Below are 27,284 nucleotides of genomic sequence, written 5' to 3' on the forward strand. Positions count from 1 at the left end.
AACACTAACACTGTCACAAATACGTTATGTGTGTTTGTGAGCATGTGTGCAACTTGTGTGCCTGTTTTCTTTCCGCCTGCTTGTGAAGAGATATATGAAGTAGCATAAAGTAAATTAGGTCCCATGACATTTACAATATGTTTCATAGTTTCTCTGACAGTTATATTTGAAGAGTTTATCATTCTTACTTAGTTTTTTTAACTGCCTCCCTATAATAATAATAATAATAATAATAATAATAATAATAATAATAATAATAATAATAATAATACAATTAAAATCATATTTATTAATGTTTTTAATAAATACATTCTAATTCTGCAGATAGTTATTAAAGAATAATTCATGCAAAATAATAGATTATATGCAGTTTAAGATCTTTTTTTATGAAGTTAACAAATTAAATGGTGCATTTAATCATTTCATCACTAAATAACTGACTTATCTCACACTTTTTTAGTTGTATCATTATTAATATCATACATCTGTGTTTTAATTGTTTTATCTGTCAAATAAAACTGCAGTTAAAACGATTATTAATATTTCCATTATTCAAAACTGTCATTTTCCATTGCCTGCTTTTCTAAATGTGTTATTTGTCTGTGTTTCAGCGTGTAACTGTCACCGTCACTCCTTCGACTGTTACTACGACCCCGAGGTGGATCAGAGGAGAGCCAGCATCGACATGCACGGACACAACCGAGGGGGGGGCGTCTGCCTCAACTGCCAGGTAAATAACAGTCTCTCACAGTGTGGAAATCTGATAATCATTTCTGTGTATTATATTAGGTTGCCTCTCTTCAAGTACGTTTTGGTTGCTGATAAAAGTCATGATGGAACCTCTAATGGAAACTCTTCTCTTTTCAGCATCACACCACCGGAGTGAACTGTGAGCGCTGCATCCCCACCTTCTACAGGTCACCTGACCAATCCATCGACTCCCCATTGGCCTGCTCACGTGAGTCCGTCAGAAATCATTCAAATGCTGATATAATATATTCAACACTAAAAGGAGTAGTTTTTTCTCTTTTGGGTTTACTATGAATGTGTAGAAGTAATAACAACATGTACTGAACATATCAAAAGTACTGTTATATATAATAGTACCTATATGTTGTAACAGTAATAATAAGGTAACTGTTAATTAGCATGCATATGAACACCATTGTGGCTCTTTATTAGTCATTAGGGTCTTGACTTAGATGTATACTCAGTATGTATGAATATGTCATCAATGGTTTCTTTTTGCTCTTCAACTTTGTCTTAATGTTATATTACCCACCTTAACGTCTCTTCCTCCTCGTCCTCCTTCTCCCTCCGCCCGCCTCTCTGTAGGCTGTGAGTGCCAGTCAGAGTTTACAGACGGTACCTGTGAGGATCTGACCGGTCGCTGCTTCTGCAAACCAAACTACAGCGGAGAGAACTGCGACTCCTGCGCCGGCGGCTTCATGAACTTCCCCGACTGTTACCGTGAGTCGCAGAAACAGAAACGCCTCAAACACCGTCTGGGCTTCGGGATTTCATATCCAGACTAAACAAGACATTGAAATACATGTCTTGTGTAGATAATGATAATAACAGCTAAACATTCAATAGAAACTACTGCTACTAACTACTTTTTGTTTATTTCCCTGTACTCTAATCTCCCTCTCTCTCATGTTGTAACTTACTTTTACAATACTGCTTCTTCTGTTTTACTGGGGATAATAACCATTTCTTTTTATTTTATTAACGCATGCTTGCCTCTTTCTTCAAAATGTAAGTCAACTCATTTTATTTTGCTATTCATCTGAACTGTTTGCTGATACAATGTTTATCGTCCCGCTGTGGGAAAAATGGAGGATTTCTGAGTATGATTCTCTTTCTCTGTCCTTCAGCTATTCCCACTTACCCAAACAACAACAACAACAACGGCGAAGCCAAACCAGCAGGAGAGATCATCAGTAAGACTTTCATTTAATCTTTTTTTTTCTGCTTTAGTGTCTTGGAATACAAAGCTTTTCAGAATAATTATTAAATAAATGAGATGAGAAAATATGTTCAGAGGGGAAATATGTAAAGGTGGTTAGTCCTACTGTACAACAAACTGACCTTGACTCATACTCTCAAACTGTATCTGTGTTTTCCTCTCCTTTGTCAGGCTGTTGGTGTTTTTGGTTCGAGTCAGATGTTTGGGGGAGTTTTGGGAAAGTCATTGTGGTGTGAATGGAATCTCAGAGGAATGTGATAAGCTGTAAAACCCCAAACAGTGTTCAGTCTCCACCTCCCCACCTGCTGAGCCTCAGCTCATATCAGCCTGTTTGTGATAGGGAGTGTTAGTTTGAAAGAAATATCATTCATTCTCATCATACAGTAGAGTGTAACTGACTTAAAGGTCACCTATTCTGCAAAATCCACTTTTTCACGTCTTTTATATATCAACATGTGTCCCCTCTGTGTAAAGACATTCTGAAAGTTACATGAACAAAGACCCCTTCTCTTTTTGTCCTGATCCATTTCTATAAAAACCTGTCTCAAAATGAGCTGATCAGATTTTGGCCACTTTATGATGTCATAATGATGTTTTGGCTTGAGTAACCATTAGCCAATCACCAACCAAGGTAACCCCCCCCACCTTATCAACTGAATCTCCTCCTAGAGCACCATTGTGTTCTTTTTAACCAAGTATCTCTCAGAGGGGCGTGGGGAGGGGCTCCTTATTTTCATCTAAAATAACAGATAGAGAATCAGCACTTTTGAAACAGGGCTGAAACAGAGGGGATTATGGGTAATGCTGCAATGATCTGTTTGGTGTTTGGAGCCAAACACTTCAGAGACATGTTTTGTAAATATCTGAGACCTATAATATATTGATGAAAAACAGTATCATAGGGGACCTTGAAGCTCTGTTGTCTCCTGTTAATCAAAAGATAAATAACTTTATTTACAACACTGCTAACAGTCATGTTTCTCCTCTGTGTGCAGACTGTGAGTGCAGTGCAGCCGGCACCGTGGATAACTCCTGCCGGCCGGACCCCCGCACTCGGACCTGCGTCTGTAAGCCGGGTTTCACTGGACACCACTGCGACACCTGCGCTCCTGGTTTCCACGGACTCAACTGTCAGGGTGAGGGAGGGTTACATACATATACAATATAAAAGGGCTCCAACCAATGATTATGGTAATCACTCTGCCCGATATTTAATTAATTATTAATCCTTTGGTTTATAAAACGGGAGAAAACACAACTATTCCTAAATATTCTATTTATTTTCATTTTAAAGCAGGTAATTATCACCTGGAAGAACCTAAAACCTCATCATTTGTCTAGACCGCCGCACTTCAGTTGAATGGTTTTGGGCCCATTTGTTCTGCTGTCTCAGTTTACCACCCAGGAGCACACACACACACACACACACACACACACACACACACACACACACACACACACACACACACACACACACACACACACACACACACACACACACACACACACACACACACACACACACTCACACGCAGACACACACACACACACACACACACACACACACACTCACACTCACACACACACACACACTCACACACACACACACACACTCACACGCAGACACACACACACACACACACACACACACACACACACTCACACTCACACTCACACACACACACACTCACACACACACACACACACACACACACACACACACACACACACACACACACACACACACACACACACACACACACACACTCACACACACACTCACACACTCACACACACACACACACACACACACACACACACACACACACACACACACTCCTGAATAAACAGCATTCCGCTAAGCTTTGGTGTGTGTGTGTGTGTGTGTGTGTGTGTGTGTGTGTGTGTGTGTGTGTGTGTGTGTGTGTGTGTGTGTGTGTGTGTGCGCTCATGCATTCATGCAGCCTGTCAGTGTTCAGGTCCAGGATGTCAGGACGGGTCATGTGACTTTGTTACCGGTCACAGCGTGTGCCGGAGCGGTTTCCAAGGTTACCAGTGCGACCAGTGTGCGCCAGGCTACAACAACTACCCGCTCTGCCAATGTGAGTCATCTGAAGCTACACTGTACAACAACGTCAACACAATAATATTTCAAAGGGAGTGGATGTACATTCAACATTTATTTTGATGTTCTTCCTTTTTTATTATAAAATCCAGGGTTTGTTTTGTTTTTTAGAGAATGCTTATGTTTGATGAAAAAAAAAAAAAAGGTTAGATTAAAGGTACAATAAATATCAATAAATATATTGGTTGCTTGCGGTTTGAAACACAACGTTCAAAGTGAAAACAGCCCATCCCAAGTATCCAAATATAGTGGCTCTTTAACCAGTTGCCAAGTTCCTAGGGCGAGATGCGTGCCAGCCTAAAATTAGTCCTAGAACAAATGTGTGATTGCTTGGTGCACAACTTAAATATATTTCCATCTGAATAACAAACTCTTTCTCTCTGTCTCTGCAGTTTGTGCCTGCAGTTCGGTCGGCTCTCTGCCTGAAGGCTGCGATGCGTCGGGTCGTTGTCTCTGTAAGCCTGAGTTTCAGGGTCCTCGATGTGAACAGTGCAGATCTGGATTCCACTCCTACCCCAACTGTCAAGGTAGACAGACACACACACACACACACACACACACACACACACACACACACACACACACACACACACACACACACACACACACACACACACACACACACACACACACACACACACAGAGAAACCTAAAGGTGATTAAATGCACCTGTTACTGCTGCATACTGTAATAAAAACGAGAGAATATAATATCCGTCGGACTGAACGCACATGGAGACGCACATGGTAACACTTAACTTAACGCACCTTCTTATGAAGTGTTATATTGCCTTGGGACATTTTATGAGGTTTTATTAGGGTAGGGTTCAACCTTTTCAGTGAAAAGGAAAAATCAAGCAAGAGAAATGGACAATATGTAAAAAGCTATAATAAGACAGTTATATAAGCATTATTCTCCATTACTTATTGTAACTGTTAAAATGACAAAACTGTTTATAATTAACTGAATGGAAGTAATATAGATGTATAGATTGTCTTGCATTTCGTTTTTTCCGAAACAAACTTTTTATCCTTATTTTTTTTGCAAGTTATTATGTTTTCTGTAACAAGGTGTCACACCTCTGGTTTTCTCAGTGTGCAGCTGTGATCCTCGCACCTCATTGGACAGCAGCTGTACAGCATCAGGTCACTGCCACTGCCAGCCCAATTACAGCGGAGCGTCATGCGACCAGTGCGCTCCTGGTTACTATGGTTTCCCAAGCTGCACACGTAAGTCACCAAACTTTTCAACAAGCCATAAAACGTCCTTGTCCAATTATAATGTTTTAATAATAATAATTTCATCTGTGCTAAGCGTATGATCAGATGGACAAATAATGTACATGCATACATACATACATGAAATATAAAGAGACAGGTCATTGAAAGTCTTTTTTATACAGTTTCAGCAAGAAAATGTATTAATTCTCTAAAAAATGAATTATATTATATCCAATCAACTATACTAAATAGGTGACTTTCTGCTGTCTGCATGTGTGTCTCAATCACATCTATCAACTATGCCATTTTGGAGGGAATTGGGCCTGGACATCTTTTAAAAGTCCTTGAATTTCATGTTCAAGAAGGTGTTGAAACCCTGCCATGTGTCTATACAGTTGGACACAATAATAGACAAACCTAAACTTTGTATAATTTGTGAAGCATGTATGATTACCTAGACCCTCCAGAAAAACGCGATTCTGCGATTGCAGAATTTACCGCATAATCAGCAAAATGGCGCAGATTTTTAAAAGGCCGCATAATCCCCGCATTTTTCCACACAAAGTTGAGGAAAAATGGTCAGATAACGAACGAGGAAATGAAAACGGAATGAGGCGGAGAAGTGTGTGTGTGTGTGTGTGTGTGGGAGGAGGGGGTGTGTGTGTGTGTGTGTGTGTGTGTGTGTGTGTGTGTGTGAGATTAAAATAGCCCAATTGCTTTTACAATAAATAAACATTGAATGTGTTTAATTGAATAGTAAAGGGGTTTAACGTTAGTGGCAGGTTGTGTGTGAGAGAGAATAAATAAGACAGCCCAATATTTAAAAAAATTGTTATTCTTTTTCCCCGCATATTTAGCATATTTCGCAACTTTCCGCATATTTCGCAACTTCCCGCAATTTCACCGCATAAAATCACATAAAAACCCCGCATGTTTAATCGCATAATCATGGATTTTAGCCCGCGTTTTTCTGGAGGGTCTATTTACCAGACTTCTTTTAATATGAATAATAAAATCTGATCTTGTGTGTCCAGCCTGCCAGTGTTCTGCTCAGGGCTCTCGCTACACCAGCTGTGACCATCTGACGGGACAGTGTGTGTGTGTGCCCAACGTGGCGGGGCTGAGGTGTGACAGCTGTGCAAACGGCGCCTATGGCTTCCCCAACTGCCAAGGTAATAACAACACACGCACACACACACACACACACGCACACAGGTTAAACACGACCAAGTGTCGGCCTAACATAACGGAAACAAGGTGTGACAGCTGCAGTTAATGGGACCTACAGCTGACCACTTACACACACATGCACACACACACAAACACACACACATCCGTTTTAGAGAAAATGCTATGGTTACAAGCGAGGGCAAAACTGCTCATGGAAGCAGAAATAATGTAAATTGCAATAACACTTTGTCAATAGAAAGAAATGGGGCAAAACTAATGTTGATGCTAACTTGTGAGTGGAAACTAATGTTCATATATGAATTCTGCTAATAGATGCTTTCAGCCACTTCACGGATTGTTCAGATCTACTTTGAAACCATATTTGTTGTCTTTCTTTGTCATGAACAGCTGGTACCTGCCACCCTGCCGGCTCTGTTCAGTACGTGGTGCCGCCTCCAGTGGGCCAGTGTGAGTGCCGGCGCCATGTGGAGGGCCCGGCCTGCGACACATGTAAACCTCTGTACTGGAACCTCTCCCCAGACACTTCTGATGGATGCACCAGTAAGAGACACAAGCAGCACATACACACACCCTACCCTATGTTCCACTAGCTTGATTGCAATAACTGGCGATCATATGTAAACTAAAGTCTGTATTTGCTGTCTCCTGCAGACTGTGAGTGTAACGTTGCCGGGACGATCAGCGGTGTGGCAGAGTGTGCACAGGTGAGCATTTTAAACTGTAGTTCCTCCTCTGAATTGAACGTTTGAGTCAAAGTGTCCCCTCCTGGAAAGGTTATGTACTTTGATGCATTGAGCTCATGCATAGCTTCACATTGGTGATTGAAGTGGCAATGGTAACGTTTGGCTTCCACCCCTTTAGCTCTTTTCAAGAGGGTTGGTGCCGCTCTCTAAAGGGCCAGCTTCTCAAACCCTACTAGCAGCAACACATGTATTATTCTACAGTCATTACATTGTGTAACCAACATTTCATTCATTGTGATTCAAGAGTTGAAGCAAGACATGTGTCTGTTGCCACTTTAAAGACCTTGTATTTGCTATAACAAAGGTCATAAGGTCACATGTCTTTGTATGAAAGATGATTAGACAGAATGATGGTCCCACATGTTTTAGTTTTAATAGTAAGTGTTTCTTGTTGCTAACAGGGCTCTGGTCAGTGTCACTGTAAGCCAAACGCCTGCAGTGGAACCTGCTCCACCTGTAAAGACGGATACTACAACCTGCAGGAACAAAACTACTTCGGCTGCCAGGGTCAGTGCTCCTTAGCGTCGTTTAATAACTCTTTTTAATCGTTTTTTTCTCATAAAACAAAGCTGGACTGCGTTGATGCTTCCAACCTGTATTAAATGTGTGTGTGATGTTTTGTAGGTTGCCAGTGTGACATTGGAGGCTCAGCAGGTCAGTCGTGTGGAGAGAGGAACGGACGGTGTCGCTGCAGACCCAACGTGGAGGGACCCAAGTGTAATCTGTGAGCACAACAGCAGCTAGATAAATAATATGGATATATAGTTGTTAAATACATGTTTGTGATATAAGGTTAAGTTGTTGCTAAGGAGATAAGGGGCTATTTTTTCCCATTTTTCACTCAAATAATGAATCTCAAAATAGTCTATATATTTTTCTTATTTTCCGTCCTTCCCCTATCCTTATGTTGGTCCTTTGTGATGCAGAAGGTACATGCTGTGAAATCAAATGGGAATTTATTAAGACATCAAAATACAAACGGAGATAGGCAGGGCGCTTTGTCTTAACTTTTTTAACATTACAAGTTAAAGTACTGCATTCATAACTTATTTTATTTAAGTAAAAGTATGTAAGTGTTATTAAAAAAATGTACTATAATTTATTACGGAAGAGAAACCTACAAAAATAAATATATTTATAAAAATACATACATTGATTAATATGCCATTTAATTTACTGATTTAAATGTTAACCATACATGTCGGCACTAGTTGATTAAATGTGACATAAATTGATACTTTAGTTTTAATGCGCTTAATAACTCAATAACTTTTGGCTGAGATCTTTTTTTTTTTTTTTAGATCTCTGTTCCCCAGACCATAACTTAATATGAATGAGCATCCAATCAAATCCACTTTATTTCTAAAGCACATTTAAAGTGCTGTACATCAACAACTGAATAAAAACATAGCATAAATACATAAAAAACAGACAGGACATGAAACAAATGTAAAAAATGAGACAATGAAACCAGATCAGAAGCCACAGACTGAGTAACTCTCCTACATGACGTAAAAACAATACAAAACACTAGTAAGATAAAAAACCCAAATTAAAAAGCACAAGTCTCACCTGGTCATCCAGACCTTGTTTCTGTGTGAGCTTTTCCTTCCATGTAAATGGCTCTGGCTGTGTCTGCAGACCTCGTCCGGATCATTACTTCCCCGACCTCCATCATCTGAAGTTTGAGATTGAGGAGGGCACCCTGCTGGACGGCAGGCCGGTGAGGTTTGGCTACAATCCTCTGGAGTTCAGCGACTTCAGCTGGAGAGGTTACGCCCAGATGTCGCCCATCCAGGTAGGAACGAGTCACAACATCTGGTGCCGTTATTGAAGTGCTCTTTTCACTGCACTGTTAGTGTACAGTTGTATTATTATTGTGCTGCTATTATTTGTAACTCTGGCACAACAATTTCCTTCGGGATGAATAAAGTCCTTTCTTATTTTATATTAACAATAGAAAGCTTTTACTTTTATAAACTCCACTTTAAAGACTTTAGATAGTTATAATTACACATCATCTTAATTCTTGTAATGGTACAGATAGGTTATCTAATATTTAAACAACATGCACACATATAGAATGTATTCCAATATGTTTTGATATGATTAATGTTGGTATTATGCATTCCATCTTTTTGTGACGGGGGCCTGTCATTGATTCTCCTCCTGCATGAGATAAACAGCTTGTTCCATGGACACATGTTGAAGGCGTGTTTCTCTTTGGTAGAATCACTTCTCAGCACATAGTCTAAGGGACCTTGGAGTTAAACATGTTTACTTCACATTTGACTCTTCTTCTGGTGCAATTATTGAAAGAATATATGTTCAAATGTGTTTTTTTACCGTCTGAAATGTCAAGAATCTTTCAAAGCACGAAGTGAATCTTGAAGAATAATATATTTGGAGCATTCTGAGCTCTCGGGTGTTTGAGCTGAAGAAGTGAAAATCCAAAGAGAAATATAATTGGTGGTGAAGGTGCTGCTTTTAAAGTGTTGGTTTGGTTTCTCTCTTTCTCTCGGTGTTTCCCAAATTATGCTCCCTCCCTCCTTCATGTTCTCCCCATCTTATCTTTGATCACCTTTTTAATCCTCTATCACTCCACCTACTCTCCTGTTGCTATTTAACTCATTAAATCTACTTCACTTTCTGTCATCCTTCCTTAACTTCCTCTCAATTTCTTCCCCCTCCATCATCTTCCTCTCCTCTCTTCCCACTTCCTTCTACTCCCTTCCATCCTGACTTTACCCCTTTCCTCTTTCCTAAACCTTATCATTCTCTTCACCTTCGCCCCTACCTTCCCCCCCTTTCCCCTGCTGCCTTGCTCGTTGGTCCTTCGGCAGTCCAAGGTGTTGGTTTCGGTGTCGGTCAGCTCTCCAGACCTCTTCCACGTGGTGCTGCGCTACGCCAACAGGGGGGGTGCGGATGTTCTGGGCCGGGTGTCGGTCATTGAGGACACTTGGAGCTACTACTGTGGTAACTGTGAGTGCTGCGAGGGCCCCTACTCTGTCTGGCCCTCAGTCACGTATTCCTGCACGGGAACAGGAAGAGAGAGGAGAGGAACTTCTTCTGTCTCTTCTCAATTCCCTCCACACCTCACTACAGAGGCAGCGCAGCACACGTCGTCTGCTCTGTCTCTCTGTCTGTGTGCTCTTGATTTCCACGCTTTGCCCAGGATATCAGCCATGCTCCACAGAAATAACTCATGAATTCAGATTTTTTTTTACATCCGAATTCCCACTGGGGATCATCAACCCATGGAAAAAGAATAATTCAAATTGATAATAAAACTTTGTCTGTGTATGAAACAGCCAGGAAGTTTAGCTACACTTAAATATATTGGTGTCAGAATGGTAAACATTTAGATAAGAAGCTCCCCATGAATATCAGGACAGCCAGAAAGTCCACACATTTTCCATTGCAAAATAAAAGCCACACGGTTTTGGCCGTACCTTGGCCATTAAAATAAAATAAACACTTTCAGTATTACTTTAAAAGATTTGGCTTATCAGTAAAACTAATATACAGTATATTCAGCTTCCCTACTATTTCTATCCTCAAGGTTTATAGCACTTATTAGGAATTACTTTGGTTAAAGGCAATGTCTAAATGAGATGTAGTGTAATGCATAGTGGACATTTGTTACTATGCAAAGACAACCTTAAGTGCGTCTGGTTCTCAAATTCTTATGACCTGGATTTCCAAACGCAGAATAAGACAATTGAATGACTTTGACTGAAACATGTGCTTAATTCCTGGGTGAATCTGCTTCCTCCTTTCTCTCTGTGTTCCTGCCTGTGTGTGAGATGATGGAGGGATGTGTGTGATGGTTGGTGGTTTTCAACTGCTGTCGGTGGCGGCCTCTGCTCAATCTCTCTAACCTTTAGGGCCACAGATCAGTTCAGGGATTTTTAGACTAAAAGTATTCACACCCTCTACCCCCCCCCCCCCCCCCCAACACTTCCCTCTCTCCCACCCGACCCCTCCTGTAGACTGCAGTGAAGCTTCAGGTTTATGTGAGTGAGGCAGACGTCTATCTGACTCGCTTCATCCTCAGATATGTAAACTCTGAGGGCGCCACCTCCAACGGTAAAATAACGGCCTATCAGGTCAACCGCAGAGGTAGGTGTCCACCAATCAAAAGAGAGTGTGAGTGTTTGTGAATGTCTGTTCAAATGTGAACATTTCATTTTAAACATAGCGCTAAGAATCTTTCATTTGTAATTGTAGATTCAGTTATATGAGTCTGTCAGTGTTTTGCTTGAAGTACTGTACATCTTAACCAAAATGAACCGCAATTCATAGTTTCTGGCTCCTGATAACATCACAGTTGCTTGTTTTGTATATTTATTACACATTCATGACATTTGTTTTGCTCTAAAACGTGTTTTTAGTGTTATTCATATTAGTATTGTCCAATTTTCTAATTTCTTTCACTCAAATGTATCTGAAGTAATATCCTAATTCTATCTTTGGGTTCCTAACTCGGCATGTTCTTTAGGTTCAGAGCAGTCCAAACAGATCGTCTTTGCTCCCAGTGTGGACTCCACTTTTGTAAACGTTCCCCAGAACAACTTTGTGGAGCCGTTCGTCCTGAACCCGGGAACCTGGACCGTGGTTATAGAGGCGGAGGGAATCCTGCTGGTGAGACACACACACACACACACACACACACACACACACACACACACACACACACACACACATACACACACACACACACACACACACACACACACACACACACACACACACACACACACACACACACACACACACACACACAGGCTTTTACTCTGTTTTGTGTTCGTTTATAATTTACCGAAATAACTCTTGTTCTGTTTCACCTGCAGGATTACCTGGTGCTGCTTCCCAGTGCCTACTACGAAGCTCCCATCCTGCAGATCAAAGTCTCTGAGCCCTGCAGCTACAGCGCAGTGCCTGAAGCCAATCCGAAGTAAATATGCTGATCCAGAATTCTTACTTGAAAGTAGAAAACAATCATGAAGAATATATCAATATCATGACTGACTATAACCATGTCTTTCTTGCTGGAAACATTCTCCTCTTAACCGAAACAAATATTCACACCCCCTCTAATGTACCTGTCTGTTGCTCGTTCTGTCTCTGTCTAGCTGCCTGCAGTACAGATATCTGTCTCTGGACTCCTTCCCCTCCATCTCTGGTAACGATGCAGGCTGCCGCAACGACAACCACCTGCCGCGCCCCTGCCCGACGGAGAGGGTGACCCCGCGCCACCCCGACATGGCCGTCTGCAGCGGCTTCGATGTAAGAGAATTGATTGTGCAGCATTTGTATTGATTTAGATCCAACACATTTGAGCTTTAGTATTATGAGCAGAGTTTCAATCACTTGTTTTCTTTCCATTGCTGCTGCAGATCAGCGTTGAGCTGAGAGGTCGCCTGCCGTCTGCAGGGGATTACGCTCTGGTCGTGGAATATTCCAGCGAGGAAGAGCTGCCACAAACTCTCGCCGTTGCTGTGAACATGCCGGGATCACGAACACACGAGCACCGCGTCAACCTGCTGCACTGCAAGTACAGGTGAGCAACACGCCTCTTATTTTGCCTCTTTCTTTTTATTTCAACAGGTCAACAGAACATCTGAGATTGGAGAGATGAAAAAAAACAGTTGATACGAAAGAGGACATATACAAACACGTTGCAAAAAAACACATTACTTTTCTGTATAGAACAACAGCTAGATTACGCCGACCTTTCATTTCAGACAGATGATCTGAAGAAATACAATAAATCTGTCGTGTTTCCACATTTGGATGCCCATTAGCTTCAACAAGGTGGTTGTTAGTCTTCTGCAGGTTTTGTATGGTTAAAGTATTGTATTGGATGAAATCAAATGGGTTTCCCAATTGTCTATGCAGAGGGAATTATACAAAATATGCAGAAATAGTTTTTTGAATTAATCTTGAACATGAAAACATTGAAAACACTAACTGAACACAGTCATACTTTATTACAATCATTGTATAAGCAAGAGCCGTCCAATTATATCATAAAAAAGGCTGTTGCCAGCTTCAAGCATCAATTTAGACCCCTGTCATTTTCACATTAGATGAGTTTGATGCAAAAACTGTTGAAAGGAAGTCAATTAGAGAGAGGACACTTTGTTTGTTCGCTGAAACGTTTGTGTGTTTTTAAAGTAGCGTGTGGACTCAGCTGCTTCACAGTTTACTGTTACCCTTTGAGCTCTATGAAGTTTGTCAACAGCTTTTAATGAGTGTGTGTGTGTGTGTGTGTGTGTGTGTGTGTGTGTGTGTGTGTGTGTGTGTGTGTGTGTGTGTGTGTGTGTGTGTGTGTGTGTGTGTGTGTGTGTGTGTGTGTGTGTGTGTGTGTGTGTGTGTGTGTGTGTGTGTGTGTGTGTGTGTGTGTGTGTGTGTGCGCAGCTTCCTGTGTCGAGCCGTGGCCATCGATGGGCAGAACAGAGTGGCCGTCTTCTCTCTCCCCGAGAACGCAGAGATCCAGCTGATCTCCGACCGCGCCAGCTTCTTCCTGGTGAGTCACACGTCACATGATCAAGAGCAGCAGTCACGTGATGAGCTTTCTCAAGATTCTGTGTCCTAAGATGGTTAAGAGCATTCAATATGTTCAAGATGTTAGGGTTTGGAAATAGAACATATTTGTACAGTTCACTCCCATCAAAATAATTTGGAATAAACAAAACATTTTCACATTTTCCAACAACCTCAATGTCACCACATGTTGAAATACTTAATTGCCACCAAAATGGTCTAAACTGTAGAGTTTGAATGGATTCCATTTCATTCGTAATTACATGTGTCTTTCACAAGTCGTTCAGTAAAACAGATACTAGGATGGTAATGACTACAATTGTAGAGAAATTAAATGTTTCTTTAAATCAATCATTTAAATTTAAAGTGAACCTTTTTATTCAGATAAAATGTCAAATAGTGTTGAAAAGTTAACATTTAAACTATTGCTCCAGTTTGTTTGTTTGTAGCCTTTATTTAACCAGGTGAAAGCCCCTTGAGATCAAAAGATCTCTTTTTCAAGGGTGACCTGCAGGACATTAGTTACACATGTAACATAAAAACAACAGAACAACAATAAGGATGACATACAACATAATGTACAGGGTACAGTTTACAAACTCTATTTAAAGTGACAGGTACCATGAGTATCAAACAGCATGTCACCCAGCCCAGTTTTCAAATGATGCAGGGGAACCAAAGTGCTCAGTTTGAAACATGTTTGCAGACTGTTCCAAGTTAGTGGAGCTGCACAACTAAAAGCTTTCTTCCCTAAGACAGTCCTAGCACTTGGCACATTTAATAAAACAACATCATGAGATCTCAGGCAATAATACTTTCAATTCGTCGAGAGATCAGAGAGCAGATATAAAAAGGTAGATTACTCAACATGGCTTTATAGATGAACATGTACCAATGACTGAGCCTCCGTACAGTTAGTGAAGGCAGACCTGCCCTGGCATACAGGGTACAGTGATGAGTAAGCGCTTTACAGTTAGTAATCTCTTCATACAAATGATGTATGTTTTTATTTTGAATGTCAAATGATCAGTATATTTTTTATATATGTTAATATAATTGATCAAACACACATTGTGGATCTTGTGCATAATAATGCTAAAAACGTGTGTATTTGCTCTCTTCAGCACAAAGTGTACCTGGTGCCTAAAGATCAGTTCACCATGGAGTACGTTGAACCTAAAGTCCACTGCATCAGCACTCATGGACAGTTCTCACCTGACAGGTAACATATAACACTGTAGCTCCTTTTGAAATATCAACACATAAACTAAGAAGTGAACTTACCCATCTACCTCTCCTCTGTGTCTGCAGCTCCTCCTGCGTCCCTTCACGCTTCCAGACCCCGTCAGACTCTCTGGTGCTGAAGGAGGGCCAGAGCTCCTCCATGCAGGAGCCCAGCCTGGCCTCTCCTGCAGCCGCCCCCCCGCTTTACCCGAGCGACGCCTCCCTCTGGACGGGAGGAGACAGACCTCCACACGGAGCGGATAACAGCGACCACGTCAGGCTGGACTCACTGCAGGTACCACGCACTGATGTTATTAAACACATTTGAATTGTATTCTTTCTTGGAAGAGCATGTTCCCAGTGGTCATATTTAGAGCTGTTAAATGTTTTACTGCAACTCTTAAGATGTGGTATTGCTTCAATAGATAGTGATGCTTCTATATAAGCTATCCAAATACATATTTAGCTGTTGAAAAGAGGTTCACCTGGAACAGCTGCTCTAAGACACTTGAAAGTGAAACTCTTCTAGAATTACCGTTTTGCTTCAGATTACGAGAGTAGATGAAATCGAGCCAATTGCAGGAAATCACCTCAACATGCAAAGGTTTATGGGTCTAAGGAAACAGATGTTAATGTCTCACAGCCAGCAGGTCCTCCTGCTTAGAAAGAATAAAGTAATAAAATGGACTTTGGACAACTTCAATCTGGACTGATACGAGCATTCAACCGTTTCCTGAGGTGTTCTTATCTGCTATGGACCACAAGAGGAGTAAATCCCTGCAGAGCTTCAGTTACAGTCATAAGAAATGAAGTGTTTTTAACTCCCCAATTTCTCAAACTTTATGGGATGACGTCAAACCAAACTGGTTTAGTGCTAGAAACACAACAAAGGGAACTAGGGAGGCGTGTGGCGCAGTGGATAGAGCCTTGGTGTTGGGAACAGGTTCAAACCCCACTGCAGTCAGCATGTCGTTGTGTCCTTGGGCAAGACACTTCACCCCAAATTGCTCCTGTGGGGATTGTCCACAGTACTGAGTATGTAAGTCACATTTGACATGTTTCTCTTTTCCATTACTTCCTCCACCATCCCCTTACCCAGAATGCAGCTGTGTACTCCACTCGTGTCCATGCTCTGGGGCGTTACGTCTTCATCCTCCACTACCACCAGCCCCTGCACCCTAACTACGCCGTGCAGGTCTACATCAACGGTGGAAGAATCTGGCAGGGTGAGAGCACACAGACTGAGTGTTGTTCCACGCTGCGTATATCAAATAATAAATGAATATATAAAATATATTTCATCAAGATTGACCCAGTTCTCATGTGTTTTCTCATAATCCTCAGGCCACGCCAACGCCTCCTTCTGTCCGCACGCTTACGGCTGCCGTAACGTCCTGGTCTCTGAGAACCAGATCATTCTGGATGTGACGGACCACGAGGTCTTCATCACCGTGCAGATACCTGCCGGCAAGACGCTGTGGCTGGTCAGTTTTACTGCCTTTCATTGCCTTTTCCTTCTGTTCCCAAAGTTATTTTCTTATGTCATTTTGTTTATATTAAGTTATTACAGCTTTGATATAGAATCCATCCTAACATTTCCTTCCCCTCTGCAGGATTATGTACTGGTTGTCCCTGAGACGAGCTACAGCTCCAGCTACCTGAACGAGGAACCTCTGGATAAATCCTACGACTTCATCAGCAACTGTGGCCAAAACAGCTTCTATATCAAGTATGTCACCAGGAGGGGGCTTTTGCAATGAACTGTTTAGTAGAAAGACCACACTGGTAATCTCAGTGTTTCTATGTTTTCATTCACTTATCGTCAAACATGTGAAAGCTTTTTTCAACATGTGAATAATGGACTCTTCCCTCCCCCCCCCCCCCACACAAACTCCAGTCCTACCACCGCCTCTCCGTTCTGCCTTGGCTCGGCGGTCTCTCTCTCCGCCTTCTTCAATAACGGCGCTCTGCCCTGCGCCTGCCACGAGGTCGGAGCGGAGAGCGACTCCTGCGAGCAGTTTGGCGGTCAGTGCCACTGCAGGCCCAGCGTGATTGGCCGTGACTGCTCCATGTGCGCCACGGGCTTCTGGGGATTCCCCAACTGCAGACGTGAGTGTCCATACGTTTACTAAATGTATCCTCAACGTTTCGACAAAACCTAGCGGCAGAACGTTTTCTAAATCATATTTTACAGCAGACATTTAACTTGTAGGCCAGTCATAAATAACATACAGTAAAATATAACATTTCATGATGACAAGAGTTGGTGTTTAATCCATCTGTTGTGGCTGCAGTATGTTTATATGGAAGCCTTTTACTTTCAAGTCAAATGAAAGTGGATGTAGTTGTTTCTTTTCTTCTGCCTGTCTGTGTGTTAAAGCAACCGTATCGCTTCTCGTCTTTCCTCCAGCCTGTAACTGTGGGACGAGGTTGTGTGAACCGGTGACCGGCGACTGTATCTGCCCTCCGAGGACGGTGCTCCCAGAATGCACTCAGTGTGAGCCCCAGTCGTTCGGCTGCCACCCCGTGGTGGGGTGTGAGGTCTGCAACTGCACCCGGCCCGGGGTCGAGACGCCCGATGTGAGCTGTGACACCCTCAGCGGACAGTGCAGGTACGGCGAAATGACACAGAGGAAATCATTCAAGCGGATATCGTATCACTATTGCCTCAGGAAAACCCGTAATGCTTCAAGAATGAGCCGTTTATGGGCCTTAATCAAAAACAGACAGATTTTCCATCTCCACGGTTTGAGCAATTTCATTTCTTGTAATTACCTCTGAGTTTTCATTTGCTTTTGGGGTTTAGAAAGTTAAACGCTCCAATGTCAGGCCTGGGTTTGGAAATACCTAAAAAGGCAGTTATTTTCCCCCCGTTGTCTCCCCTGACAGGATCTTGGCTCTGACTCCCCTCTCTGGGTTGATTGCTGTGTTTGGCCAGCTCTACTTGCCAACTCTTGTCTGCGTTCTGCAGGTTTTAAAACGTTGTTCTCCAGAGGACTGCCAACAACACGACTGTAGTCTGCCCTGCTCCTTATCTACCTGTGTTCCTCCTTCAGTCGTCATATGGTGATGGACTCCATATGTCTGTCAGCAGCTTCTTGTTGTATTTGCAAAGCCATCTCACATCGATCAGTATCGCACAATATTATCCATCGTAGTTCTGACAAGGATCAACAGAGAGTTCTCTTCTTCAGACTTCAACGTGAACTCTTCACTCACCTGATTAAACAAACACATTGCTCAGTGCACTGTGTTGTTGCCTCTAATGATCACACTAGAAAAACATATCGTGAGAATGCACGATTTGGAAAAAATAACTAATGCGATTATCTTGACTTATTTCACAATTGGGACTTGATTCACGAGTGATCATGTTGCTTCATTATCCTAACTATCATTGGGAAATATATTTTAAATGAATATGGTGGGATTTTTTAAGAGGATTCTTACCAAAGAAATATGTTTTGTTACTGTAGGTATGTAGAATGCAATTTGTAGGCCGGGATATCTCTGCAACTCCACAATAGTTTTTTACACGTCTAGCCTTTAACAAATATTGTGCTTCTTGGGACATTGCACTTGCCCTTTTTGTGATGTCGAAAAAATGTCAAGTTGAATGTGCAGCCCTACTGGAAACAGGGACACACTGAACACCGACATTCAAAGGAATAGTCAGGACCTTCTAGGAGTTTAGAGATGAGATTCATACCTCGCCAGGGTCACTTATGATAACTGTTTTAAGAATGTTCTTATTTGGTTATTTGGTTTGGCAGAGACTAGCTTAAGTGATATACTGTATGATCTGAGAGGAACATAATTATATACATTGTTTTATGGAGAGTACGCCTTCATGACACCTGAAATCACTATCATTCGACCATTAAAAAACACACACACACACAAACAGGAATGTGTCAGCTTTGTTTGGACAAGTCCTGGATGTAAAGCTGAAGGTATTTCTCTGCCTGAAGCCTTCCATCCCTTCAGATCCTGGCACCTTGGTATCAACAAAGACAGATATGCATGTGCCCTGCAGTTGGCTGCGAGAGTATCTTAACAAGCCCAAATGTTTATGAGTAATCAGTCATTCATGATGGATAATCAGGAGCGATAAACCTTTCGTCTCTCGCAGAATGAAATACTTTTAAGCACATACAAGTCAAAAGTGTAGCTTTATTCAGACACATATACTTACCGTAATTTTCGGACTATAAGCCACGCCTTTTTCCCCATTTTTCGACGCTGCGGCTTATATAACGTTGCGGCTAATCTATGGATTTGTACAGCTAACGGCCACAACCTTTAACTCTATGGGCTCTATGGCCGGTCCGCGGACCCCCAACTTTAAGCGGCGGGTTCCAGCAGGAAAAGCTGGAGGCCGGAAAAGAGTGAGACAGGTAGCGCGCAAAAGTAAAAGTGGAACCGAGAGTGGTACGAGAGACAGAACGAGAGCAAGACAGACAGACATTACGAGAGCGAGACAGTTTGTCCCCGTACCACTGGTTGAAAACCACTGCTGTAGATCACTGCCGGTACGTGCGCTGGGAGCGCACCGTTTAAGTTTGAAAGTTGAAAAGTTTGTTTGTCTGAAACGCTATGTGATACAGTACAGTTTACACAGCACATGTTCTGTAGCTACTATTGCACTAAATGCTAACACTTGAACACGTTATGCAAATATGCAACTTGTTTGTTGAAATGTTAATAAATGGGAGCTTCCTCAAACAGCCATCTCTTTCCCGACAATCCCCTCTGTGCACGAACCCTTACATATGGTAATTAAACATTAAAACACCTGCGGCTTATAGTCCAGTGCGGCTTATATATGTACACATCATTCAATTTAGCTGCTGCGGCTTATATTCAGGTGCGCCTTATAGTCCGAAACTTACGGAACTAGTTGTCACACATTCATTATGCTTGCATTCATTATATTTTCCAGATGTAAGGACAACGTCGTCGGCCGTCAGTGTGACCGCTGCTCTCCTGGTTTCTATGGTTACCCCAACTGCAGGCTATGTGACTGCAACGACGCCGGAACTGAAGAGGAAGTGTGCGACTACTTCACAGGACAGTGTCTCTGCAAGGTGGAGCAGCAAACACACACACACAAACAAACACACACACACTTCCAGTAATCCCAGTGGTCCCTAACCTGCTCCGCGTCCTCCACCTGTAGGAGAACGTCCAGGGCTCCCGATGCGATCAGTGCAGAATTGGTACGTTCCACTTGGACCCGACCAACCCAAAGGGCTGCACCAGCTGCTTCTGCTTCGGAGCCACGGACCGCTGCCGCAGCTCTGAGAAGAGACGCATCGAGGTAACTGTCAATCAAACTTTATTAATGTCACTACAGATGATTATGTTCTTACTAGAACTAGAAAAAACACAGATCCTACACATACAGAAGCTGAAACAAGCACTTTTTTTCTTTAGTTGGTTAGGGTTAGGGTTATTTAAACATTTCCAGTTTATTTTCAAACTATATGATCATTATTCTGACATTTAACTAACATTTCTGTCTTCAAAGTTTTTCTTTAGTAAAGGTCCATTCAATTTCGATTTAACATAAACAACACATTTTTTCTCTCAGCATCTTGTGAACTAATGCTTACACTGCTCTCTTGTTGGTTTCTTTGCTGTTTGATCGTTCACCATGGCCTCCCTCCTGCAGGTGATGAACATGAACGGCTGGGTGTTGCTTGGAGCAGACAAACAGGAAGTACCGGTCGCAGTGTATCCGGGTCAGGACCTTGTGGAGGCCGACCTCAGCGATGTGCCCGACGTCTACCAGGACCTGCACTGGCACGCACCAAAGACTTACCTGGGGGACAAGGTGAGAGGGGAAAGACCACCTCAGGAGGGCTTGGGTAGTAGAAATAATATACTGTCCCCAAAGAGGCAACTTGATGCAAGCAAGTTTGCAAATATAAATACACATAAAATAAATCATTTCTGGTTTACTAAAGCAAGAGATTTTTGGAGGATAATTATTTGTTTTAAACAAATGCGTAAAGGAAGTGGTTTTACTTTATGTATGGTTGGATTAGGATGTTTCTTGTAGATGCTACAAGAGAAAAACACAATTCACATCACTTACAGTGTGACAAAGTTCGGCGATGATCAAAACAATAAAACATTTCATACCCAAGGAATAAAAAATGTGGTCGATGAGAAAATTAATCCAGGCCAACGATTGCATCTTGAAGTGACATTTATAAGGATAACATGTTATGATGTATACAAAAATATCTTTAAATGAATGAATATAGAGAAGTGTACGTTACTTCCGATGAATGCAATGATAAAAGACGTGGGAGACACAACCTGGTCACACCTATAAACACAAACAATGATCCTACATGACGGTGCAGAGGCTCCCGCGAGGTGTTTGGATACAGATCAGCGTTTCGTCTAGACGTTTAAACCGACAGCTTTCATGTGAGATCCAGCCAGCATCAATCTGCGGGCTGATGCTCTGATTTAAATCCCCAAACTAAGTCCTGTTACGCTCCACGAACCAGCTTCAAATGCCAGCCGTGCTAAAACCTGCATGAACGCTATGGAAATAAATGCGTGTTATCTTTCACAGGCCTAAGATCCTGTTTCTGTTTGACTGTAAAGTCTGAATGTAATCCATTGTTGATGTCATCAAGATGCAGTCTGTCTACTTTTCCTGTCTTTAATGCTTTCAAGCTTTACTCCTTCCGCCCTTCTTGGTTTTTAACCCTTTATTTCTCCTAAAACTACCTTGAATCCCCGTTTCTCCAGGTCTCATCTTACGGAGGTTATCTGAGGTACCGTCTGCACACTCAGACCATGAGAGGAGACGTGCTGTCTCTGCCTGCTGAAGCCTCCAGGCCTGACATCATTCTCAAGGTATAGCACACACACACACACACACACACACACACACACACACACACACACACACACACACACACACACACACACACACACACACACACACACACACACACACACACACACACAGACACACAGACACACAGACACACACACAGACACACAGACACACACATACACACACACACACACACACACACACACACACACACACACACACACACACACATAAGGACTCCCACCATCTTGTACATTTGCCGCTGGTTTTCATTGTTCTGACCCCTACATATATATATATATATATATATATTGCTGTTACTGCTGTTTCTTTATTTTACTAAAGTATTGTTTTAACATGTTAATAAATGTATCTACTTAAAGAATTTCTAGGAACTATGTTTAGTCTTACTTCTGCCAGTATGACCACAAACTCAAATGAGTATTTAACGTCGCTCTTTGTTGTCTTGAAAAGTATACGGAGGCACTTGTTGAAACCTGCAGAAACAGAACACACACACTGTCTGTTACATAACTGCACACACACTTATCACAGTTTTCTTTCCTTTACAGGGTAACCAGATGACCGTGGTGTTCATGGAGCATGAGTACTCCTCACCTGAAGATCCTCACCTGGGAATAGTTCACATGGTGGAGGTAAAGTCACTTTAAATGCTGTCATGGGTCGTTTAAGCTGCACAACCGAGGAGATTTATGATAGACGCTGAATGTAACAAAACAACACACGCAGGCTGGCAGCAACATGTCGGATTCCCCCTTTTCTTTCAAATGATATTGTTATCGGGCTTTTTAATTTAGTTATCATATCCTGAGGCAATTTCTTTCCTTGGATAGCAAAAATAAATGCAAAGTAATTGGTTGCAAAGATTAAGCAGTTCTCTGACTTAAGAGGAAATCATGTTGTTTCCCACTGCCGTCTAAAGCTGCTGATATGCAATACTAAAGAATATAACAAACCCATAAGACTACTATCAATATTAATCTTTCTGGCTTTATTTAAAGTTAGCAGTGATTATCATGACCAAAATAATTTACTACTAATTTACTTTATGATGTTATATCTATAGAATGTGTGGCAAACAAATTAATACAAATAATACTATCAGTCAAAGTCGCACTGTTTTGCAAGTGGAACGTTTTCTTTACACCACATAATCATTTATGTTTAGTATTAACGATTTATGATATCATTATTAAAAATAGCACGACACCCCTACAAATAAAAGTGGTTTATATTTAGGTTGACATTAAATATTTAGTGTTTGTTGTGCTTTTATATTTGGTTTGTTATCTCTACTGTATATCTCTCTTAACGTATTGTATTTGCTAGGCGTCACTTTCCATGTTTTGATGTCTAACAATGTTCATTTATATATTTTTTAACCCTTAAGTTGTGTTCGGGTCTCCCGTGACCCATTTCAAGTTAAAATGATATAATAACTACGCTCTAGTTTTTTTTATCGGAACAAGGCTTCATGATATCCTCCACAGCAGCTATATAAACACTACAAAACAGATTTTGACCATTTTAGCCAAGTCTGAAGGTCTCTAAAAAAAATAGTGTATAATTTGGTGTTGGGCTCTGGGGAGACCCAGCAGAATTGTTGTGGGTGACTCTGGGTCAAATTTGGCCCAATCAAGATTCATCTTTGGCTTTAGACACCCCACCCCCTTCAGCCACTGTAACAACATGCACCTGGTCTCCCCTACCTCTGCCCCCCCCCCCCACGGGAACTCGACCTTTCTCAAAGAATATGTACACTAACACTTGAACCTGAACACACACATGCACGTGTGCAACATGTGGTGTGATGTGTTTTGGGCCATAACATAACATTACAACAGGATTGTACGGTTATGAATGCATTATAAGTTAGGACTGAAATAAATCATGGGTCAAAATTGACCCACGAACACCATGAACGGTAACAGCTTTCAAACACAACACAAGGGTTAAAGGTCATTGTGGAATAAGGAACAGTCTAAAGCCCAAACCTGACCTTTGTCCTCCTTTTTGCTCTCAGGGAAGTTTCCGCCACGCTCAGACCGGTAACTCTGTGTCCCGTGAGGAGCTGATGATGGTCCTGGTGGGTCTGGAGTCCCTTCAGATCCGGGCCCTGCACTCCCAGTCGGCCCACTCTGTGTCCATACGCGGTGCCGTGCTGGAGGCCGCAGCGACCCTGCCTGCTGGTCGCCACGCCAACAACGTGGAGATCTGCATGTGCCCCGCCAACTACCTCGGAGACTCGTGTCAGGTGAGGTTAATCGAGAAGAGTTCATTAATCATCAGTTAGTCATGTTATTCATTGATAAAGAATTCCATCCCTTACTTACTTGTTTATCCATCTACAGAAATGCGCTCCAGGTTTCTACAGAGACACTATTGGTCTGTTTTTGGGGAAATGTGTTCCCTGTAACTGTAACGGACACTCTGACCACTGTATGGACGGATCTGGAATCTGTTTGGTGAGATTTAATATAAAAACACACATGTATTTTTTTATATCTTTCTTCAGCATTATCATCATCTCGTATCCTTCCTCCTTCCTCTTTCATCAGGACTGCCAGCACAACACGGCCGGTGACCACTGTGAGACGTGCCGGGGTGGTTTCCTTGGCAACAACAGTCTTGACGGACAGGCGGTGTCATGCTCCAGTTGCCCCTGCCCACTGAGGGTCGCCTCCAACAAGTCAGCACAGTTTACTCCCTTTTTTCAGTCTTGCTCTAGTTACTTTTCTAATTGTATCTCATACTAGTATTTTGTAATAACTCTTTGTTTGTCCCTGCAGCTTTGCAGAGGGTTGTGTGCAGAAGACTGACAATATGCAGTGTCTGTGTATGCCGGGTTACGCTGGCCCTCACTGTGAAAGGTAAATCAGCACAGAGTGGGTTTGATATGAAGTCTCAATCTAGTGGAAGAGTAACATATAGCAGAATAAAAAAGAGAGTTTCTGAAAATCTTCACCCTGGAAGAAGTTTTTCAGAAGCTAAGTCAGTGACCTAAAAAGCCATCTGTGTGGACAAATGGCCATCGGGAAAAAGGACATTTTAAATACGAGTGTATGGCTGAACTAAACTACAGTTAAATGCTGAATACTGATCATTTGTCAGTTGCTTAAAACATGTTAGTACTTACTTTCCCTCGCGGATAAATATATCTTAATCTGAGATGCTGCAGACGAATGTATCTTTAAAAAAACGTCTCTCTTCTCACAGGTGTGCCCCCGGTTACTACGGCAACCCCATGGTGCTGGGCAGCAGGTGCCAGTTGTGTCATTGCAGCGGCAACAACGACCCCAACATGCTCTTCACCGACTGTCACCCTCTGACCGGCGAGTGTCTGAGCTGCATGCACGACTCGGCCGGGCCGCGCTGTGACATCTGCGCCCCCGGTTACTACGGAGACGCCATCGACGCCAAAAACTGCACCAGTGAGTTCAATCAAAAAACAGTTCTATCAACAGAAATAGCACATTAAACACTTCCTCTCTCCTAAGAGGCTCTGGTCTAAACTATTTATAATGAATTAGGCTTTCAGTAGATTGTTTAAGTAAAATGTGGATCAGCAGATTAAAAGTTTTGTATGTTTTATTTTCTTTCACGCAGAATGTAACTGCTCTCCATGCGGCACCGAGTCATGTGACCGCCACACTGGACAGTGTCGCTGTAAAGCCGGAGTCACCGGACCGCACTGCGACCGCTGTGAGGTAAAAGCTTCAAGTTTTTCTCTCCACATTTTAACGTTTTTATATCTTAAATGTGGATTATTCTAAAATATAATTTGCACCCATATTATTTTTGTTGATATATCAATTCATTGCTCTTCAGAAAAACAAACACATTTCAGTCATTCTTTTACTACAAATACTGACACAACTCAAAAAATGCAGGCCAATCAAATGAGAGGAAATCTTTGTCATATATTTGTGTAAACACTATATGTCTGATTTTGTATAGCTTCCCCTCATGCCTCTGCCTGTCTCTGTCTCCTCTCAGGACGGCTCGTTCGGCTTCGAGTCGTGCTCCGGCTGTCGGCACTGCGACTGTGAGGCGTCTGCAGCGCTGGTGCAGCCGTGCGACCCTCAGAGCGGACAGTGCGCCTGCCGGCCCGGGGTCAACGGAACCAGCTGCAAACAGTGCGCTCCGGGACACTGGGACTACGGACCCAACGGCTGCAAGGGTGAGTGCATGCAGGACGTAATGACCTATAAATAGAAAAGGATAGACTATAGAATCCTTTATTGTGATTATACAGGTACAATGAGAGGAGTAGAGCTACTCCTTTTTTTAAGGTGCCATCAAAATCACAAAAAACAAACAAGAGACGTACAACATTCAGGAGAAGACCACATGCAAACAACAATCATTCATACAACATGCAGGAATATATCGGTTTAAGGAAAAATAAATATGTTTGAATGTGTATACAAATATATATATATATATATATATGTATTGTGTCATTGCAAGCTGGAGTTTAATGCAATCATTTAGAATAAGGTAGAAATGTCAGTCATCCCATTTAACATCGTTTTAGTCTCATGAGTTGATTTTTATTTAATCACACTGCGGATGCAAAATTGTTAAAACACTTCAAATCAACCCCATCCGTCCTTTTTAACATGACCCCCCCCTCCCTCCCTGTGTGCAGAGTGCAGCTGTAAAGGAGGGCGCTGTGACCCCCGCTCTGGAGAGTGCCGCTGTCCCGACGGGATGACAGGAAAACAGTGTGACTCCTGCTCAAGCAAATTCAACGTACCTGTAGAGCAGCACCATGGCATGCACTGTGAACGTAAGAGCAAACACATTCCCAAACCTATAATGACAGCAGTTGATACGTTTATGTGTTCAATATCAACCAGGACCCCGTGATTTCATGTCTAAGGGATTCATGGGAACAACATGTTTTTAACACTGATCCGTGCGGAGAGAAAATGGGCTGCAGTGTAAAGAACATAAGATTTCTTAGAGAGTCTATATCTCTTTATGGAAATTAAGTGTGTGTGTGTGTGTGTGTGTTTGTGTGTGTGTGTGTGTGTGTGTGTGTGTGTGTGTGTGTGTGTGTGTGTGTGTGTGTGTGTGTGTGTGTGTGTGTGTGTGTGTGTGTGTGTGTGTGTATGTGTGTGTGTGTGTGTGTGTCGGTGTGTGTGTGTGTGTGTGTGTGTGTGTGTGTGTGTGTGTGTGTGTGTGTGTGTGTGTGTGGGTGGGTGTGTGTTTCCCCTTGCAGCGTGTGACAGCTGTGTCATCGTCCTGTTGGAGGATCTTGAAAAAATGAGCGAGGACTTCCGCTCGGTGACCGCTCAGCTGAGCAGCCTGAACGCCAGCTCCATGGCCTGGGGTCAGCTGCACAACCTCAACAAGTCTGTGGAGGACGTCACTG

The 27,284-nt window shown here is 42.3% G+C and overlaps 1 protein-coding gene across 1 annotated transcript in view; it reads left to right on the forward strand.

The window, feature by feature from the left end:
• lama5 (laminin, alpha 5) overlaps positions 1–27,284 on the forward strand; it is a 104,689-nt gene that overhangs the window by 51,214 nt on the left and 26,191 nt on the right. Inside the window, exons 8-48 of the mRNA XM_079677621.1 lie at positions 612–730; positions 868–958; positions 1,336–1,470; positions 1,878–1,943; positions 2,965–3,105; positions 3,934–4,071; positions 4,487–4,621; positions 5,189–5,323; positions 6,349–6,486; positions 6,893–7,045; positions 7,157–7,209; positions 7,650–7,755; positions 7,873–7,972; positions 8,890–9,046; positions 10,092–10,230; positions 11,750–11,892; positions 12,102–12,205; positions 12,384–12,537; positions 12,648–12,811; positions 13,672–13,780; positions 14,922–15,019; positions 15,109–15,316; positions 16,121–16,247; positions 16,366–16,505; positions 16,635–16,750; positions 16,919–17,130; positions 17,432–17,633; positions 19,964–20,108; positions 20,201–20,341; positions 20,696–20,857; positions 21,793–21,900; positions 22,456–22,539; positions 23,928–24,158; positions 24,256–24,369; positions 24,463–24,593; positions 24,694–24,774; positions 25,121–25,335; positions 25,511–25,611; positions 25,901–26,084; positions 26,556–26,696; positions 27,132–27,283. Of these exons, the coding sequence (XP_079533747.1) occupies positions 612–730; positions 868–958; positions 1,336–1,470; positions 1,878–1,943; positions 2,965–3,105; positions 3,934–4,071; positions 4,487–4,621; positions 5,189–5,323; positions 6,349–6,486; positions 6,893–7,045; positions 7,157–7,209; positions 7,650–7,755; positions 7,873–7,972; positions 8,890–9,046; positions 10,092–10,230; positions 11,750–11,892; positions 12,102–12,205; positions 12,384–12,537; positions 12,648–12,811; positions 13,672–13,780; positions 14,922–15,019; positions 15,109–15,316; positions 16,121–16,247; positions 16,366–16,505; positions 16,635–16,750; positions 16,919–17,130; positions 17,432–17,633; positions 19,964–20,108; positions 20,201–20,341; positions 20,696–20,857; positions 21,793–21,900; positions 22,456–22,539; positions 23,928–24,158; positions 24,256–24,369; positions 24,463–24,593; positions 24,694–24,774; positions 25,121–25,335; positions 25,511–25,611; positions 25,901–26,084; positions 26,556–26,696; positions 27,132–27,283 (5,573 nt within the window). The remainder of the gene's footprint in view (positions 1–611; positions 731–867; positions 959–1,335; positions 1,471–1,877; positions 1,944–2,964; positions 3,106–3,933; positions 4,072–4,486; positions 4,622–5,188; positions 5,324–6,348; positions 6,487–6,892; positions 7,046–7,156; positions 7,210–7,649; positions 7,756–7,872; positions 7,973–8,889; positions 9,047–10,091; positions 10,231–11,749; positions 11,893–12,101; positions 12,206–12,383; positions 12,538–12,647; positions 12,812–13,671; positions 13,781–14,921; positions 15,020–15,108; positions 15,317–16,120; positions 16,248–16,365; positions 16,506–16,634; positions 16,751–16,918; positions 17,131–17,431; positions 17,634–19,963; positions 20,109–20,200; positions 20,342–20,695; positions 20,858–21,792; positions 21,901–22,455; positions 22,540–23,927; positions 24,159–24,255; positions 24,370–24,462; positions 24,594–24,693; positions 24,775–25,120; positions 25,336–25,510; positions 25,612–25,900; positions 26,085–26,555; positions 26,697–27,131; position 27,284) is intronic.

The sequence above is a fragment of the Notothenia rossii genome (assembly GCF_949606895.1).
Source record: "Notothenia rossii genome assembly, chromosome: 4".
In the NCBI taxonomy this organism is placed as follows: Eukaryota; Metazoa; Chordata; class Actinopteri; order Perciformes; family Nototheniidae; genus Notothenia; species Notothenia rossii.